We start from the raw sequence: 20,075 nt of genomic DNA, 5'->3' as shown, positions 1-20,075 counted from the left end.
TTTCTCAACAGTTTCCACTCTCCAGTCAATTTCAGTTCTGAGATTTACTACCGGTATGGCCTGGAGAACGCAGACCCGGTCCAGCCCTTCCCTGGAGGTGTGACCCTTCTCGGAAACCAGGGGCATCCAGATGCCCCTTCCCCATCCCATACTACGAGTCTGCCCCTGAGCAGAGGGGGGCCTCCAGTGTTCCTAGGACCATAGATCACGTGGATGTGGTAGTAAGGGATGCTGATGTTCTGTTCTGATGAATAATTTAATGTTTCTAGAAGACCGCAGAACAAATGGAGCCATGGACAGTATCTCACATTTTACATCTGTGGTTTCATGTTGTTTTGTTACTTCTGACAGGTTTCTCTCTGGGATTTAATGGAATACAGGCTCCTTGAGTTCCTCCGAAGTTGAGCTTATCTCTGACTCCCTAAATGGAGGCTTGGAGCAGCATGGAGAGTATTTGTGGAGCTTCCAGGGTTATGCTATGTGAGCTATAGCCCCCGGGGGCCAGGAGCAGTCTTGTCTGTGCCACGGCACTCAAGTAGGGGTGGAAAGGCTGTGTGTAGATTCAAGTGCAGAATATCTTCCCCCACTGCCCATCTCTCTTCTGCCTTAGCAGTTCCAGATAGCTAATCTTTCTTTTCCATTGGGTCTGGCTGCTATTCTGGGTCCTGTCAACCAAGATTTCTCTTGCCAGCCATTTTCATCTGACTGCATCCCTAGAAAATGCTAGGTGCCTGGGACCCCCCAGGGTCAGGTGTACAGGCCACAGGACCCCAGCAAAAGCACAGCGGTGGTGCCAAGGAGGCTTGGAGAGGTTTAGTGTTCCCCCGACCCAGAGACTCTCCATCTTCTCCATCCACTACCGTGGTCCCCACAGCCACCCAAAAACTCCCCAATCAGAATCTGAACAGTATGTATGTTCTGCAAATACAGCTTCAGGTCCAGTCCTCTAGTCCCTCTTCTAAGGCAATTCTTACCTGGGTAGAAATTCCTTTGTAGGAATTCTGGAGCTTCCACTGTATAAAGACGACCCCTCACCTGGGGTTCAAGAAAGAACTAACATCCCACCTGCCCACTCTAGGCCTCTATGCTCTCAGTTCTGGGAATACACACACACACACACACACACACACACACATGCTATTTAGCCTTGGTTCAATGACAGCCAGACAGAGAGGCCCTGGGTATGAGGGAGAATGATGCTCAGCCCCTCTCACTTCCCATCAGGGCCCCCTGGGCCCCACCTTCCCCTTTGCAAAGTGGAATCTCAGGTCAGCTAATTAGCAGCCACAGGAAGACTTGGGGACAGAGCAGCTCAGGGCCGCCACTGCAGAGCCTTGCCATTAGGGCGATCGATGGCTGGGGCAGCTGAGGGGAGGGGGCCTGGAAAGCCTTGTTGCTGCATTAATAAAGAATGGGCTGGATAGAACTGGCTGTGGCCGGCTGGGTTCTGTCAAACCTTTTCCACTCAGGGTCGGTCTTAGGACCTGTGCCTCCAGCCTCCACTGCCCAAACAGCTGTGCCTGCCTGGGGTGGGAAGATGCCCTTGAGCTGAAGGGTCAACTTACATCCTGTGGGCAACAAAAGGGGCAGGGAATCAAAAGCATTAATTAGCAGAGATCAGATAATCTGGGAGAGGTGTCTGGAAGGGAAGGCTGTGGACCGTGGCCTCATCTTGGTCTGTCAGCAGTGGAGACAGAAGTGCCAAGACAAAGAGGAAGCGGGTGGGAGGTCTCAGCCTCAACCAGTGCTGTGTTGTGGGGGCTTGGCCTTGGCTAATTCTCTCCTGAGATTGAATGTATTTGCCAGCCTTCTATTCCCCCTCCCAAATCCCTCCTGAACACCTCCCAAGGCCAGAGCCCTTGAGTGAAGGACCTACACACTTCCTTTCCGCAGCAGGAGCGTGTATACTCCTCCTCACCCCTCCTTCTCCCCAGGGGCAAGGTTAGCCAGGAGGTCCTGGGCCCAGCCCAGCAGCAGTTTACTCTTGCAGACATTAGTGGGTCCCTGACTCAGGGAGCTAAGATTTCTGGTGTCCACACAGTGCCAGGAGAGCCGTGGAGACAGTGGCCATGTGTCCCAAATCTCAGGCCACAACCTGCACAGTGTATAAAGATTATCTGCGCAGATGAGGGTCACCATACCAAAAAGACTGGAGGAGACTTTCTTCCCGCAGATATTTGGGGCCCAGGGTTTTGGCTTTGGCACCCAGCACTGCTTTGCAGAGGAGACACCAATGCAGAGCTTTCCCAGAGCAGAGAGAAGAGCCTAGCATGTCCGCACCTTGGCACCAGGCTCAGCCTCACCCTGGTGACACTGGGGTTTGGTCTCACGTTCTGGCACCCCTGGCATCCCCCTAAGCTGGCTGTGTGAGGTGTCCCCAAGCACAGTTGTAACTTTTCTGCTGTGGAGGATGCCGCCAGGACCCTCTTTAAAACATAAACTTCTATTTTTCAAACTTCTACCAGAGTGGCAACATAAGGTGTGGGGAACAGTGACCAGGTGGCAGATGAGGGGCAGGGATGTTCTGCTAATGTGAGTGGTAGGCTGGGGAGGGGACAGAGCAGAGGAGCTCTTTCAGCATTGATGAAGAAAGACTTGGGGAACAGTGTCTCTGCCTCCAGAAAAACAAAATAGTGACCAAATTACTTTCTTCTGAAGATTTCATAGTGTTTTTCACTCTCTGGCTCCTTGTTCCAGAGGAGCTCTCCCAAGCCCCCTGATAGGAAACTGAGGCACAGAGGCAGGGGAAGGTGCCTTTTCTGAGTCTCCTCAGATTCCTCTGCAGGCCACCCTCTCTCCTTTCTGCGGTGGTAGTATCCAGGTTACAAGGAATCCTTGGGTTAGGGAGATGGGCACACTCTAGGGATCACACACCCATAAATGAAATGATATGCATCAAGTCAGGCTTCACTGGGGTCATATGATTATTTACCCAGGCCAGGTCTGTCAAAGTTAAGTGAGTTAATTGTGCAAACAAGTGACACTTTTTTCCCCAACCAGTCCCCAAGGAGCTGCCCTCAGTGGCTATTGATGTCCTATTTGAAAATGAATCTCACCTGTGTGTGGGCCAGACCTCAAGCTTGCAGACAGTTCATCTCCTTTCTCTCCAGGACTTAAAAATAACAAAGTAATTGCTTCTGAGAGCAACTGTGGGTGTGGTAGAAAGTGAATCTAAGGCCGGGCATGGTGCTCACACCTGTAATCCCAGCACTTTGAGAGGCTGAGGTGGGTGAATCACTGGAGGTCAGGAGTGGGAGATCAGCCCGGCCAACATGGTGAAACCCCATCTCCACTAAAAATACAAAAATTAGCCAGGTGTGGTGGTGGGTGCCTGCAATCCCATCTACTCAGGAGGCTGAGGCAGGAGAATCCCTTGAACCTGGGAGGTGGAGTTGCAGTGAGCCAGGATGGAGCCACTGCACTCCAGCCTGTGACACAGCAATACTCATCTCAAGAGAAAGAAAAAGAAGAAAGAAAGAAAGAAAGAAAAAAAGAGGAAAGGAAGGAAAAAAGGAAGGAAGGAAGGAAAGGAGGGAGGGAGGGAGGAAGGAAACAAGCAAGGAAGGAAGGAAGGAAAGAGAGAGAGAGAAAAGAAAAGAGAAAGTGAATCTAGGATTAGAAGCAGCTACTCCAAGTTCCAGCTCCAGCTCTGCCAGCAACCAACTGCATGATACAGGCTGTGGCATTTTACCCCACTGGCCAGCAGTATCTCATCTATAGAGTGGGGGTTGGATGGGCCAAGTTGTGTGCCACAGATAACCCCAGAGGTGCCTTTAGTCTGCTATAAGTGAATGGGGAACAAACAGGGGTACAGCTCCAAGACTCCCTGCCCACTTCAAGCAGTACCTCTGCATTGTTATATGGGTTTGTTGTTGTTGTTGTTGTTTTCTTTTGAGACGGAGTCTCCTGTCACTCAGGCAATGACTTGATCTCAGCTCACTGCAACCTCCACCTTTCAGGTTCAAGTGATTCTCATCCCTCAGCCTCCTGTGTAGCTGGAATTACAGGCATGCACCACCACGCCTGGCTCATTTTTGTATTTTTTAGTAGAGATGGGGTTTTGCCATGTTGGCCAGACTGGTCTCGAACTCCTGACTTCAGGTGATCTGCCCACCTCAACCTCCCAAAGTGCTGGGATTACAGGCGAGAGGCACCTATTGCATGTTTTACACCAGCAGTCCCCAGCCTTTTTGGTACCAGGTGCCATGAATGGTTTCATGGAAGACAATTTTTCCAAGGACAGGGAGTGGGGGGTGGGGTGGTTTCATCAGGTGTTAGATTCTCAGAATAAGTGTGCAACCTAGATCCCTCGCCATGCAGTTTACACTAGGATTTGTGCTCCTATGAGAATCTCATGCTGCTGCTGATCTAACAGGCGGCAGAGCTCAGGCTGCAAAGCCAGCCATGGGGAGAAGCTATAAAAACAGAATAAGCTTCACCTGCTCACCTCCTGCTGTGTCACCCAGTTCCTAACAGGCCTTGGACTGGTACTGGCCCAGGGACCAGGGGTTGAGGACCCTGTTTTACACATTACGGTTGTCTCACTGTTGGAATAGTTTAGCTAAGTTTTTTGAACCCCCTTGGACTTGATAATCTCTCTGAACTTTAATGTGTCATGACTCATGCATTTCACAGATAGGATTCCTGCTGTTTGCCATCTTAGACTGGATGCCAGACGAGACGCACAGGCCAGGATGAGCATTTCCTGAGCACACCAGGCCACCCAGAATGGACACAAGGGGCACATACTGGGGGCTGTGTCATGTCCACCGTCCTTCTGCCAGTTCTGAAAAGATCACTTCTGAGGGCAGTCCTTCTCCAGCTCCACCCCCTATATAGCCATTTGCAGTATCCAGGGGGCTCAGAAAGAAGGGAGACTGGCTGCTGTGCCTGGGGAAGAGGGGGAAGCCAGGCTGCATGTTCGCCTCCTTGGGAAATGTAAATCGTGTGTAACTCACACGTCCACTGGGCTCTTGCTCCCTCCTGAGAGTGAGATAAATTTGGTCCCAAGACCAAATCCCATATCTAAAGGAAGTCTGAAATTCGTACCAGGGTTTCTGTGAATCCCTAGGAGGCTCTAAACTAGTTTCTTTGTTTATGGATTAATTTGCTGACCAACGTACACGGTCCTTGTCACACAATCGGAGGTGGAACTCAGCTTCTCTTCCTCAGTTTTTCCAGCCTTCCACACTGCTGCATCAACACAGCAGCCTCTCATTCAAGGTATTATGAGTCTAGCAGCCTATCCCGAAGGGAAACTGTGGCAAAGAGGAGGGCAGAGGAGGTATTTAAATTACAGAAGCACAAACATCTTCAAATTGAGTGTTAGCTCCCTGGTAGGCAACCCACCTCACTGTCACCAGAGATGGTGACATCACTGTCTTGACTCTAGGATCATCGCTCTCTCGGCTCTTGCACCCTCCCAGGATCCTCCCTCCTCGCACCTTCCCAACACTTCTCCTCCCCATTGTCCTCCAGGGTTTTCCCCAGATTCAAATTTCTTTCACTCTGTTATGCAAGGCCCTTTCTAGCTCCTATTCCTAAACTCAGTGGCATTTGCATCTCCCAACATTAGAGGGCTCAGCAGAGTGGGTAGGCCTTTCTTTAGCAAGATCTGCCCACCATAGAAGATACTTGTGGGTCTAGATAACATTTTCCTTGGCTCCAACTGGACTCATCATGAGGCAGTGGTGACCAGCATACTCTGGTTGAGCCCTTGTTACATTCAGAGCACTGGTGTGGGGGACAGAAGATGGCGACAAAGCTAAAGCTTAAGAAAATCCTTCTTGGGTTCCCTAATTCATGTTGGATGGCACTGGTGCCACTCTGTGACCCAAGCTAGAGTCCTGGTCATTGTGTCATCCCAGCTCTGCTCACCCTGCCCTAATCTAACTATTCAATGAGCCTTGCTGATCTGTATCTCCCAACAACTTTAACTTTCCCTTTGCCTGGTTGTGGACTTCCCCATGTCTAAAACTATAATATGACCTTACAAGTGTACTGTTTGAAACTTGCTGGCAGCTCTCCTTGTCTGCAGGAAGAAGTCCAGCATCTTCACAAGGACTGCACACTCTGCCCTGCTCTGTCTCTGGTCTCTTACCTTAACTCACTCCTTACTGCACCTCCCCTGCACCACTGCCCACCCTTTACACTTTCTGCCAGTAATGATGGATATATTTTTATGATGTTGAACATACTATTCTTTGCCTATGTTCCCTCTGTCTGGAATGGATCTCCCCCCTCCCAAATTCCCAAGATATTCCTATTCATTCTTGAAAGCCCTGCTTAGTGGTCACATCTTGGGGAGCTCCCTTGGCTGGACCCCTAAACCATTGATTCCTCCCTGGTCTTCACTCTTCCTGTACCTTATGTAAAGTTACAATGTCACAATATATTATGGCACATTACAATGTTGCAGTGTACTCTCCTGGTGTGTTGCAAAGTTACAGTGTACCATAGTACGTCACAATGTTGCAATGTACTATCCTGGTGTGTTGCAAAGTTACAGTGTACCATAGTACTTCACAATGTTGCAGTGTACTCTCCTGGTGTGTTGCAAAGTTAGTGTAACATAGAACGTCACAATGTTGCAGTGTACTTTCCTGGTGTGTTGCAAAGTTACAGTGTACCGTAGTACTTCACAATGTTGCAGTGTACTCTCCTGGTGTGTTGCAAAGTTACAGTGTACCGTAGGGCGTCACAATGTTGCAGTGTACTCTCCTGGTGTGTTGCAAAGTTACAGTGTACTGTAGTACATCACAATGTTGCAGTGTACTCTCCTGGAATGTTACAAAGTTAAAGCCTACCCTGGTGCTTTACAATGTTGTGGTGTATGCTTCTGGTGTTTTACAACTATCCTAGCTCCCCCATTCCCAGTTGTGTGATCTGGGACACATTACTCCTCTATGCCCCAGTTTCCTCACCTACCTCATGTGAGGAGTGAAAGAGTTAGCACAGTACTGTTACTAGAGCAGTGTTTAGCACCTAGCACAAAGGAGGAGCTTGATAAACATTATGGTTTTTGTTTTTGTTTTTTGGGGTCTTTTGAGATAGAGTCTTGCTTTGTAGCCTAGGCTGGAGGGTAGTGGCATGATTACGGCTCACTGTAACCTCCACCTCCTGGTCTCAAGCAATATTCCTTCCTCAGCAATACTCCTACCTCAGTATTATGGCTCACTGTAACCTCCATGAGGTAGAGTGAGCCGTAATACTCCTCCCTCAGCAATACTCCTACCTCAGTATTACGGCTCATTGTTGTAACCTCCATGATTATGGCTCACTGTAAGCTCCACCTCCTGGTCTCAAGCAATACTCCTACCTCAAGCAATACTCCTACCTCCCAAGTAGCTGGGACCACAGGCACAAGCTACCATACCCAGCTAATTTTTAAGTTGTTTGTTGAGGCAGTGTCTCCCTATGTTGCCCGGGGTGGTCTGGACCCCTGGGATCAAGTGATCCTTCTGCCTTGGCCCCCCCAAAGTACTGGGATTACAGGCATGAGCCACCATACCCAGCCAATATTAGCTATTTTAAAAATTATTGGTTTCTACACTCTCTCCTTCTTTTGACTATCGGTTACTTGAGGTCAGCAAATCATCAAGCTCCAGGGCCCAGAGTAGCACCCGGCTGTACCAGGGGAATCATTCATTCTCTCTGACCTGAGCTGACCAGCAGCTTGCAGTCACTCTGCAGAGACAGCAGAGATAAGCTCTAGGGAGAGAACAAATTCCAGTCATATGTGACGAGGAGGACCGGGCATCCCGGTGCACGGCAGTAGGAACTCGGGCTTTGTCAGCAGAGGTGACTGTGTTCTGAGCTTGCCACTTACGAGTTGCTTACTCTCTCTGCGCCTCAGTTTCCTCACTGGCGAAATAGAAAAAACAAGCACCTTTACAACTATCCTGGCTCCCCCATTCCCAGCTGTGTGATCTGGGGCATAATATTTAACTTCTCTTAGAGTTGTTATGAGAAATTTAAATAAGATAAAGTCAATAAAACACTTAGCAAAGTGAGTGTCTGGGCACCATGTGAATGCTCTTTAATCTGGAAATGAAAATCCTATTTTTTATGATGGGAGAGAGAGGCAGCCAGAGCTGACACAAGCCCCCTGCCTCACTCACGCTCTGGGCTTCACCCCAACACATGGGGACAGACAAGGGTCACAGCTGATGGGCAAAGCTGCTCCCAGGGCTGATGTTGGGTCTGGAAGGACAAATGGACTTCAGACAGGGGGCAGGGGGAAGCAGCAGATGCAGGGATAAGCCGTGTGTTGGGAGCACAGGGAGTTGGCCAGCTGGGCTGGAGCCAAGAGCTCCCTCCAGTAGCAGCCGTGTGAACGCAAATGGAAAAAGAGGTCAGGAGAGACTGCGGCTTACTGTTACTGAACAATCATCAGCAGCAGCATCATCATGACATTTTATATTTAGATATTTTATAATAATCATCATCATAATTATCTTAAAAGTAATCATTTGTTAAATATTTACCACCATGTTCTAAGTCTTTAGTGGAGCATTATCCTGACAGCCCTGTGAAATATAGGTATTATTATTATTATCCTGAAGTTGCACGGAGGGTGGGGGGGGGACCTGAGGCCTAAAGCTATTGTCACTTGCCCCGGTCACATTGCCGGTCAGTGGCAGAGTTCTAACATTGGTGACCCCAACCTGAAACTCATGGCCTCTGGCCCATCTGTTTCCCCGCCAGGAGCTGGATGGAGCAGCTCCTTAGGCAGTGGCTGTGGGAAGTAGGTGTAGGGACTACAGTCCATGGGTTTCAATCCTGGCTCCACCTCTGCCCTAGGGATGTGGCGTGGCATACACTCTTTTGCCTCTAAGCCTCAGTTTCCTTATTTGTGAAGTGAGAATAATTGAGAATAAAATGCCCAACTCTCCACAGTTGTGTGACATGGATCAAATACATGTGGAGCCCTTAGCACAGGAGCCAATGCATGAGGACAGCTGCAGAAACGGTGGCCATCCCTAGCCCTTGGGCACAGCCAGACCAACTGCACGGGGCCTGGAGAGGGGTGGCCCTTGGCTTCCAGTCAGAATGAGAGTATTGGAGAACAAAAGGGCTTTGGAAGAAGGGGTGGGAAGAGGAAATGTTCCTCGGTGCAGGGAACTGTGGTTCTGGGAACCTGCCTGCTGAGAAGATGCTGAGAAGGGGCAGCTGGAATAGCAGGGCTGTCACTGGGAGATTTGTAAGCAAGGCCAGACCTTTGGGTCCTACTAGTGTGTTTGCCATATGAGCCCCTCGTTGGGCAGAACTCATTCCTGCCAGCCAGGCCATCGTCCTCCTCCTCCAGGTCCATGCTAGCTCCCCTGCCTTGACCCCCACTTCCACCCAAGCCAGCCTGGGGACAGCTGCAGCCAGGCTGGGTGTGGCATGTGTGACATGTGGGCCTTTCACAATCCCTACTGAAGTCTGGCCCGCACAGGACAAAGGCTACCCTGAGCGTCCACCTTCCTTCCCCTGCCTCTCTCTATGCTGTCCTTCAGAAGCATGAGGAGAAGAAGGGACATGACATTAGGGGACACCTTCTGTGTGCCAGGCAAGTGCTGAGGGCTTTACATGCCTCCATCCACGGGATCCTCTCTTGCCCCCTAACGATATGTGGTAATAGCCCCCAATGAATCCCCCCGCCTTTACCCTGACAATCTGCCCTCAACACAGCAGATGAGCCTTTTGCAAGGTTAGCCAGATCCCTCCTGCTCAAAGCCCTCCAGTGGCTGCCCGTCTTACTCTGAGAAAAAACCAGCCTCTACCAGCTAGTGCTGTGACCTTCAGCAAGTCTTGCCACCTCTCTCTGCTTCATTTCTGCTCACATAAAATGCAGGGAACATTTCTCTCATGGCATCATTGTGAGTGGTGTTAAGTGCATTAACAGCAGTAACTGCTCGGAATGAGGTGTGGGTTGTGGTAAGTACTAAATAAATGTTAGCTGGATCATTATTGTCATTACCATAATAGAGCCCTCTGTAAGCTGGCCCCACTGCTGCAGCCTCTCAGTTCCCTGAGAGCTAGGCACACTTCCTGCCTCAGGGCCTTTGCACATGCAGCTCCTCTGGCAGAAACACCTTTCTTCCCCTCAAAGATTATCTTCTTAACGAGGCTCGCCCTGAACACCCTCTTTACTATGGTCCCGTGCCCACTCCCAATCCCCCTTAACCTGCTTTATTTTCCTCCATAGCCTATATCAGCATCTGGCATATGACATCCCTGTGTCTCATTCATTCACCCTCTGACACCTACTACATGCAAGTAGTGTGAGCTCCATGAAGACAGGGACTTTTGTCTGTCCAACACCTAGAGCAGTGCATGGCACAGAGTGGCAACCCAGTTTATTTGTTGAATCAATGGAGGAATCTTTTCAACAGCCCTAAGAGATGGTTTCCATACCCCCATTTTTTAGAGAAAGGGGGCTTAGTAAGGTTGAGAGTTTGCCTGAGGCCACAGCTTGAAGGAGGGGGGTCGATGGACCCCAGAGCCCTGCGCCCTCCTTGTCATGTGTCTAATGATTGCCTACCCACTCCCCAGCCCTGGCACAGTGCTTTGCCCTAAGTGAGAGGGGCTCTGCAAGTGGCAGGAAGGCAGGAAGCTATTTATTTGTTTCAGTCAGCTTGGGCTACTATAACTAAATGCCATAGACTGGGTGGCTTAAACCCTGGCAGTGTATTTGGCCACAGTTCTGGAGGCTGAGAGTCAGATCAAGTTGCCAGCATGCTCAGGTTCTGATGAGGGCTCCTGTTCCTGGCTTGCAGATGGCCACCTTCTCAATATGTCCTCGAATGGTGGAGCAAGAGGAAAAAGAGGGTGAGAGAGATTTGATTTATTTATTTTTACAACAGAGTCTTGGTCTGCCAGCCAGGCTGGAGGCCCGCCTGGAGTACAGTGGTGGTGTCATCACAGCAAACTGCAGCCTTGAACTCCTAGACTCAAGTGATCCTCTCACTCAGCCTCCAGAATAGCTAGAACTACAGGCATGTACCAACATGCCCAGCTAAGTTGTTGTTGTTGTTTTTGTTTTTGTAGAGACAAAGCCTTGCTATGTTGCCCAGGCTGGTCTTGAGCTCCTGGGCTCAAGTAATCCTCCTGCTTCAGCTTCCTAAAGTGTCGTGATTACAGATGTGAGCCACTGCATCCAGCCAGGAAGAAGAGCTCCTCCTTCTCCTCCTCCACCACCTCCTCCTCCTCCTCCTCCTCCTCCACCTCCTCCTCCTCCTCCACCTCCTCCTCCTCCTCCTCCTCCTTCTCCTCCTCCTCCTCCTCCTCCTCCTTCTCCTCCTCCTCCTCCTCCTCCTCCTCCTCCTCCTCCTTCTTCTTCTTAGAGTCTTGCTCTGTCACCAGGCTGCAGTGCAGTGGTGCGATCTTGGCTCACTTGAACCTCTGTCTCCCGGGTTCAAGCAATTCTCCTGCCTCAGCCTCCCAAGTAGCTGGGACTACAGGTGTGTGCCACCATGCCCAGCTAATTTCTGTATTTTAGTAGAGACAGGGTTTCACCATGTTGGCCAGGATGGTCTCGATCTCTTGACCTGGTGATCCACCCACCTGAGCCTCCCAAAGTGCTGGGATTACAGGAGTGAAAGAGAGCTCTTCTTATCAAGGCCACAGTCCTATTGGCCTAAGGCCCTACCCTGATGACCTTTGTTAACATTAATTACATCCTAAAGACCTTATCTCCAAATACAGTCATATGTGGGGTTAGGGCTTGAACATATGAATGTTGAGGAGACATACTGGGTCCATAGCAGTATTTCTAAAGCCACTGAGAGGAGGCTGTAGCCCTGGAGACAGTCCTGTGCTGCCTCCTGCAGTGATTGTATTCAGACCATGGAATACATCACGCAGCCCTGTCCTGAGTCCTCTGCAGACTGTCAGGGTGATGAGCACAATCTCATTTGACCCTCAAAATAACTACATTAGGTAGTTGTTATTGTCCCCATCCTACAGGTAAAGAAACTAAGGCTCAGAAAGGAAAGCTGACTTGCCCAGGGACCCCCAACCCCAGCTGGAAAATTTCAGGTCTCTCTGATGCCAAAGCCTATGTTCTTAACTACTCTGTGAAATTCCCGTGGAACAGCCAGGGGACACCTACCTGGGCCCATAAGGCTGAAGTGGGATGGACCTGCCCTCCAGGAGCCTGATGCCCCGTCGGGATGAGATGCACACATGGCATGGGGCAGTGGGCCTAAGTACCAAGTGCAGGCCCCGCTAGGAAGTGCTGAAGAAGCCCAGACATCAGTGTGGGCTGGGAAGGTCACTGGGGTGAGAAGGGTCGCCCTGGCTGAAGAGTAAGAAGGAGGGCATGCCAGGCCGAGCCGCGCAATCTTCACCTGCAGGACCCCGCAAGTATAGCAGGCAGGGGACGGTGAACTCTGCAGTTGCCTGGAGGGCAGAGAGGCTGAACGGCAGATGTGGCAGGAAAGCTGAGAGGTGAGCAGAGGTGCTGGCAGCCTGGAATGTCACCGAGGTTTTGCAGCAGGCCTTATTCACGTGCTCTTTCTGTACTGGGGCAAGAAAGGCCTGAGGAGAGAGTTGGCATTAGTAGGGTATCAACCCTGAGCAGGGTCCACAGGGCTGTGTTTGTTATATGGCCAGACAGAGAGGGAAGGTTCAGGTAAAGAAAATGGGGCTGGGTGTGGTGGCTCAGACTGTAACCCCAGCATTTTGGGAGGCCGAGGCAGGAGGGTCACTTGAGGCCAAGAGTTCGAGGCCATTCTGGGCAACATAGAAAGGCCCTGTTTCTATTTTATTTTATTTTATTAGACAGTCGCACTCTATTGCCCAGGTTGGAGTGCAGTGACGTGATCTTGGTTCACTGCAACCTCCACTTTCTGGGTTCAAGAGATTCTCCTTCTTGAACCTCAGAGTTCTGCCTCAGCCTCCCCAGTAGCTGGAATTACAGATGCGAGCCACCACATCCAACTGATTTTTGTATTTTTAGTAAAGATGGCATTTCACCATGTTAGCCAGGCTGGTGTCAAACTCCTGACCTCAAGTGGTCCACTCACCTCAGCCTCCCAAAGTCCTGGGATTATAGGTGTGAGCCACCGCACCCAGCCTTCTATTTTTAAAAAAGAAAAGAAAATGGGTTGGCATGAGGCTCACACCAAAGCACAGAGCTGAGCTTCGCCTTCCTCAGATGGCAGCTTCCAGCCGCCCAGGCCTGCCTCACCCAGCAGCGGGGGCCTTAGGAAAGATCATGTGGCTGGGGTTACCTTCAGAGATTCACAGCCGTCACCACACTCACCAGCAAGCTTGCCTCTTTCTTTCTTTCTTTCTTTCTTTCTTTCTTTCTTTCTTTCTTTCTTTCTTTTCTTTCTTTCTTTCTTTCTTTCTTCTTTCTTTCTTTTTTTCTTTCTCTTTCTCTGTCTTTCCTTCCTTCTTTCTTTCTCTCTTTCTCCTTCCTTCCTTCTTTCTCTCTCTCTCTCTTTTATTGAGATGGAGTCTCACTCTTGTTGCCCAGGCTGAAGTGCAGTGGAGCTATCTTGGCTCACTGTAAGTTCCACATCCTGGTTCAAGTGAGTCTCGTGCCTCAGCCCCCTGAGTACTTGGGATCACAGGCATAAACCAACACGCCCACCTCATTTCTGTATTTTCAGTAGAGATGGGCTTTCACCATGTTGACCAGGCTGGTCTCGAACTCCTGACCTCAAGTGATCTACCTGCCTCACCCTCCCAAAGTGCTGGGATTGATTACAGGTGTGAACCACAGAACCCAGCCTCACTAGCAAGTTTTTAAGCCCCTCACAAGAGGGCCCATTCAACCAGTGGTGTGCTGGCAAATGTTTAACAACAGGCTCTTGGAGGAGGGAGCTGAGGCAATTTCGTAGGATTTGACTTGCATGGTATACATACTACCAACATGGCCACTATCAAGCTACCAACACCGTGTGACCAAATGCAGAGCAGGGAAGAGACTGACGTTGTGGGCTCTTGTGAGCCCGTCTGAGCTGGCTTCAACTCTCCCTGCATGTAAACGTTAAACTCTCACATGTGTGCATGCACACACACACACACACACACACACACACACACACTCACACGGCCTTTCAGAATCACCACCACATTCTGCTCACATGCCATCACTACAACAGCACTGATTAGCAGGGGCCCTGGAGGAAGAAGCCAGCCACTCTGGGCGTCACTGAGCCTCCCGGCTTTGAGTCCCAGTTGGACCTGCCCCTAGAGGGTGCTTGGTGGCTCATCATAGCTCCAAACATGAGCCCTGGGAGAGCCCCTGGGGCAGGTCCAAATGCTCCACATGTTGGCATTGAGGACATGGCCTCCCCAACAGTCAAAAAGCACCAAAGTCACAGAGCCCCTCAGTTAGACCTGAGTCCCAGAAGGAGGCTGGGGAGCAGCCCGAGACAAAGGGGATGCCAGTGTCACACTGGGTTGTTCGGGGCTGCAGACCTGGCCTCGCTGGCCTGGTATCCCAATCTCATTTGATTGCCAGCTTTCATGTTACTTGCCAAAGACCCATCTTAGCATTTTGCATCTTCTTTCTTTCCTTCTCCTCCCAGAGGAGACCCTCCGTGACTGGAGGTGAGAACTCAAGGCGCTGAAGGTGCGCAGCGGGGAGGCCCACAGCTGTCCTGCTGTGCGGAGCCAGGGTGGTGCTTCAGCAGGACAGAGGGGGCCTGGAAGCCAGTAGTGGGGGCCCAGCTGCAGCTGCCCCCCGTGTAGGGGTCAAGCTGCCTGTGGGGAGGTCACCGGCCAGCTGAGGCCGTTGTGAGGATGTGGAACTTGAGTTGGTAAGGATGTCTGAACTGGTGTCCCCATGGGCTCCCATGTGAATCCAGGGCCCCCAAGGGTGCTCTTGTTGTCCTAAGAAGCCTCACCCCTTCTCTCCTGGTTGCCCTTCCTTCCCCATGACCACTATAGGTTTTTCATCATCAAAGAGAGCTTTCTGCTTTACTACTCTGAGAGCGAAAAAAAGAGCTTTGAAACCAATAAATACTTCAATATACATCCTAAGGTGAGGCGGCCCCTCCTGGGGCCACAGCAGGGGAGGGCCCAGTGTGGGCATCAGGGCTTGGATGTTGTGAGGGGCGGGGACTCTCTGCTGTCTTGCTCTGGTTTAGCAGAGAGTCTGGAGAGCAAATCCTCTGGGGGCAAAAGACCCCTTGCCCCTGTCCTGGGCTGGACCCCCATGCTCCTGTGCCCCAGCCCCTGCCCCAGCCCTTCCTCCTCTCTGAAAGGCAGTTATGACCTCTGTCCCATGGCCCCAGGATCTAGCTTCCATCCTGGGGCACTTGGCAGGACCTGGCTTTTTCCAGGGACCCCCAGAATCCCTGAGTGACCTAAACTGGGTGGGGTGGGGGCTGCCTATTCTGGTTCTTCCTCAGGGTGTCATCCCTTTGGGGGGCTGCCTGGTGGAGGCCAAAGAAGAGCCCAGCATGCCCTATGCCATGAAGATCTCCCACCAGGACTTCCATGTGAGTAGAGCTCTTCTTTCAGCCTGGGCTCCGCAGGAACAGACCAGCCTCTCAGGCCCCCTTGGGACAGACCCGCCTCTGCCAAGGCCTGGCCTGGGAGATGGGCATCAGCACCCAGGGATGTGGGGTGGGTGGTGACAGGGCAGAGCTGGGCTTTCATCACCCTCAGCGTGGCTGCCTCTCAGGCACACCCATGACTCCTCTTCCTGGCAGGGGAACATCTTGCTTGCTGCTGAGTCGGAGTTTGAGCAGATCCAGTGGCTGGAGATGCTGCAGGAGTCTGGGAAGGTGTAAGTCCTCACAGCCAGGAAGGTGACCTGTGGGTCCAGGAAGGGGTGGGCAGGGCTACCCCTGAACTCCTTGCCTCTCTGTTGGGACCATGGTGGGCACAGGGCCGGGGCTGTGGGAGATGGCTAGGGTAGGTGAGAGGAGACAGGCCAGGTTTCAGAGCATCTGTGAGGGGTCCCCTGAGTGAGCTTGGAAAGTATCTAGAGTTATAGGTGGCAGGGGTGGGCAGTGCTTGTCTCTAACTCTTGGGAAGTGTATTTGATGCCTCCTGACACCCATCTCACCTCCCTAGGCCCATAATTAATTCTAGCAAGGACCAGAGCTGGTGCTTTGTAAATTGGGGTCAAGATCACGGAAACGCTCAGTCAACCCAGTCCATTTGTACATAAACCACTGCCCTGGCACCTGCCTGGTCAGGCTAGGTCATGCTTTCAGTTCAACAAACAACACTGACCGTCTGCTCTGTGGCAGGCCTTGCCCTGGGTGGTAGACATTCAGCAAGGTAAAAAGCCACCCGGGAAGCAATCTCTTCCCTGCTCTAAAAGTGCTGTTGGCTCAGCCCACAGTGGCCCACTTTGCAGCCTGGGCCAGCTTCCAGCTATTGTAACCGATTCGTGCTGGTGGCATGCCCAGAGCCATGGGTGCCAGAGTGAACGCAAGCTGAGATTCTGGAGGAGAAAGGGTGGGCGAGTATAAAACGTATGCCTTCTCTTTGCCCCCCACCCTTCGGCTTTAATGATTTTCTGTTTCTTCCTCTTCTCTCCTCTTTCCCATCTGCCCTCCCTCCCCAGGACCTGGAAGAATGCCCAGCTGGGAGAAGCCATGATCAAAAGCCTGGAGGCCCAGGGGCTGCAGTTAGCTAAGGAAAAGCAGGAGTATTTAGGTTGGCTGGAGGGGTGGTTCCCTAATGGTGGCACTTGGGGACCAGGGGCTATGGCCAGGGGCTTGATAGAGGGCTCAGCAGGGGTGATGGTCTCTCAGGTGGGGCTATGAGGGGACGGAGACCAGTTTAGCACCTGAAGAGCTGCGTCCTATTGGCCAGCATGACCGAAGGCAGGAGTGTCTGGTGGTTAAGCGCCTGGTCTCTGGACCCAGCTTCATCACGTGTCACCCGTCTATCAGCTATGTATATCTGCAGGCAGCTCGGCCTCTCTAAGTCTCAATTTCCTCATCCTTAAAATTGAGTTAAAAATAGTCCCTAGCTTTTAGAGGATTGGGCTAAATGAGAAAATGTCTGTAAGTGTTTGTGCCGGACATGCAGTAAGGGCTCCATAAGTGGAGTTGATGTTGTTATCCTGTCCTGGGTCCCCAGGGTTTGGCTTGTCCCCAGCATCCCTGCCCCAGACCATTTTAAATCTTGTCATGGAGTTCCAGGCCCCTGTGCCCTTGACTGGTTGGTAAATGTGCACTGTTTGAGAGAAGATGATGAAACTGAGGTTTTGCCCTCGGCCTGGGACCCTCTCCCCTCTGCCTGCCTAGGCACTTGAGGCCCCAGCACTGGCTCCCCTATACCTGCTCCAGAACCTCCCCGGCCCCAGGACTCTGCCTTCCCTGCTAGCCAGACATTAGAGCGGGTAGAAGGTGGGTGTGGGACTAGCCCAGATGCAGCTGCCCTGGGGATGCAGAGATCGCTTTGAACTTCCAAAGATAAGGCCCCTCATAATCCTGTGAATGGAAAAAGCAGGAGGATAATGGGGAAGGAGGGTGGCAGCTTCCATCACCACGATCCAGACCACCCTCTGGCTGGCAGGGCGGCAGGACCCTTTCTTGAGAGATGCTGGGGGTGACAGTGACCACCTCAGGCACCAACTCCCTCAGAACCTTAGAGCACTTTTGTGAACGTGTGTGTGCTTGTTTTGGCAGACAAACTGATGGAAGAGACAGAAGAACTCTGCCTTCAGAGGGAACAGAGAGAGGTAGGCTCACACCAAGGGGCACTCAGCAGCTGTGGTGTGATGACTGGGGTTTCTAGCATTAAGGAATGATGCAGGGGAGCTCAGTGCACAGAGGACTTGCTGGAACATCAGATGGGGAAGAGCGGTGAGGCCAAGTGGGATCACAGTGCTTGCTTGGGACTTATCGTAGCTTGTTGGTAAAAAGCGTCTTTCTCCTTACCAACCCCTGGGAGTAAAGTGAAAAGGGTGGGTGATCACCTTCTCGAGAAAGAGCCATCCAAAATGTCATCAGCTGCGTCAGTAGGTAATGAACTGCTTGTCAATGATGTTCACAGGAGGCCATAACGCCCTCTGTTAACCAGAGAGGGGCATCTGGCCCCTGAGGGTTATTAGACTTGATGACCTCAGAAGTTCATTCTCTGAATGTCAAAAGTCCAGAGCAGGCTAAGCACTGGCTTGAGGCAGCCAGGAGGGTAAAGGAAACTCTTGCCTTGTCTGAAGCTGGGGAGCCACCGAAGCCATCTTCTTCATTTAGACTCTCAGTGCAAGCTGGGCACAGTGGCTCACACCTGTAATCTCAGCACTTTCGGAGGCTGAGGTGGGCGGGTCACCTGAGGTCAGGAGTTCAAGACCAGCCTGGCCAAAAATGGTGAAACCCCGTCTCTACCAAAAATACAAAATTAAGCTGGGCATGGTGGCCCATACCTGTAATCCCAGCTACTCAGGAGGCTGAGGCAGGAGAATAACTTGAACCCACGAGGCAGAGGTTGCAGTGAACCAAGATCACACCATTGCACACTCCAGCCTCGGTGACAGAGACTCCTTCTCAAAAAAAAAAAAAAAAAAAGCCCTGGGCTTTGCCTGTTCTGATGAGTCATTACCACATCTGAAAGGCAGGGGACGATAGTGGGTAGCACTGTGGATTTTGGAGCCAGGCTGCCTGTATTTGCATTTGACCTTGACTACTTCTAGCTTTGTGACCTCAGGCAAGTTATTGAACTTTTCTAAATATTCTTATCTGAAAAATACGGATGAATAGAATCCATCTTAGGGATATTATGAGGCTTTGGTGAGATGTTACATATAAAGTGCTTGGCATATAGTACATGCTTAATGAATATCCATGTTTGCTAGCATTATGATAATATTATTAATATAGGCCATCCTGCAAGTGAACGGTCTGAGGCCTGAAGTGGCAGAGTGGCTTGGCCAGAGCCGCCTGCCCAGGGAGGGCCTGATTTAGTCCACTGCTCTTTGCCTAGTCACTTGTCCTTGTCCTCTCCCAGGCAAGTCACAGGGCTGGGGCTATCACCCTTGGCTCAGACCCTCCAACTTGACTCTTGGGAAGTCCTCACCTTTCCCAGTCACCTCCCTGGGCTCTGAAACAGGCATCAAAAAATAGCATGTCCCCTTTGCACCCCAAACATTCTGAGGGCCTGGCACAACTCCTGGCCCAAAATGAGTTCTCGATAAATGTTTGTGGAAGGAATCAGGAAATGAATGGGATTGATTTTTGCAACTTTACATCTTGATTTTAATCCAACAGGACAATCTACCTTCATTTTTCTTCTTCTAAAATTGTATTGGTTATTCTTGCTTATTTATCCTTCCAGCTGGACTTCAGAATCATTTTGTTGATTTAAGAGAAAAAAAAAAAAAGATTGGGGATTTGTATTTGGATGACATGGATTTGAGGACTGGCATCATGATGGTACCGAGTCTTCTTCCACCACCCAGAGGTGGGCCTCTGTGTCTGCAGGCTCTCCTCTAGGTCCTATGTTAGGGTTTTGGCACTTTCTTCATATAATTCTATACATTTTAAGTGAGGCTTTGGTATTGTCAGCAAATTAAAAACAGGTGCCCAGGGATGGGATGGAGTGACAGACACAGCCACTGGCAGGGAGAGAGACAGACTTATCCATCAGAGAGGCTAAATCTGGGGCAGCAGTTGGCTGGAGGAAAATTTAGACACTCTATCTAGGTCTTTAGCCAGGAAATTAGGACAGCGGAGACCCACTGCACACAGGGCTCCCTTAATGCCACAGTACAATGAAGGAGGGAGGCCTGTCAGCTGTGAATTCCTGGCTTTCTGGTATAAAATGTGAATGAGATTCAGGCCCAGCTGGTACCCACCATGAAGGCTGTTCTGGGCAGGAACAGAACTCTGCCTCAGTTCTCATTTTTTGTCAGCTGCATGCTCTAGATCTGGAATAGAGCTCAGGTTCTATTCTTTGCCACTGAGTTATTCGGTCAAAGTTTCTTCTTCCTTAACTTTCTCATGCATAGGATGGGTCTACCTGTCTCCTGCAGAATTCTCCTGGTAGGATTCATCAGTAAGCCCATCTGGGCTTAGTGCTTTTTGTTTTGGAAGGTTATTAATTATTGATTCAATTTATTTAATAAATATAAGCCTATTCAAAATGTCTATTTCTTTTTGTGTAAGTTTTGA

At 50.8% G+C, this 20,075-nt stretch overlaps 1 protein-coding gene across 1 annotated transcript in view; it reads left to right on the top strand.

Annotated features, from left to right (window-relative positions):
* PLEKHD1 (pleckstrin homology and coiled-coil domain containing D1) overlaps window positions 1-20,075 on the top strand; it is a 38,079-nt gene that overhangs the window by 1,340 nt on the left and 16,664 nt on the right. Inside the window, exons 2-6 of the mRNA XM_074393074.1 lie at window positions 14,890-14,983; window positions 15,354-15,443; window positions 15,657-15,733; window positions 16,523-16,614; window positions 17,595-17,647. Coding sequence (XP_074249175.1) covers window positions 14,890-14,983; window positions 15,354-15,443; window positions 15,657-15,733; window positions 16,523-16,614; window positions 17,595-17,647 — 406 coding nt within the window. The remainder of the gene's footprint in view (window positions 1-14,889; window positions 14,984-15,353; window positions 15,444-15,656; window positions 15,734-16,522; window positions 16,615-17,594; window positions 17,648-20,075) is intronic.

The sequence above is a fragment of the Saimiri boliviensis genome, chromosome 2 (genome assembly GCF_048565385.1).
Source record: "Saimiri boliviensis isolate mSaiBol1 chromosome 2, mSaiBol1.pri, whole genome shotgun sequence".
NCBI lineage: Eukaryota > Metazoa > Chordata > Mammalia > Primates > Cebidae > Saimiri > Saimiri boliviensis.
The sequence above is the reverse complement of the archived record's forward strand: the minus strand, read 5'-3'. Positions and strand labels throughout refer to the sequence as shown.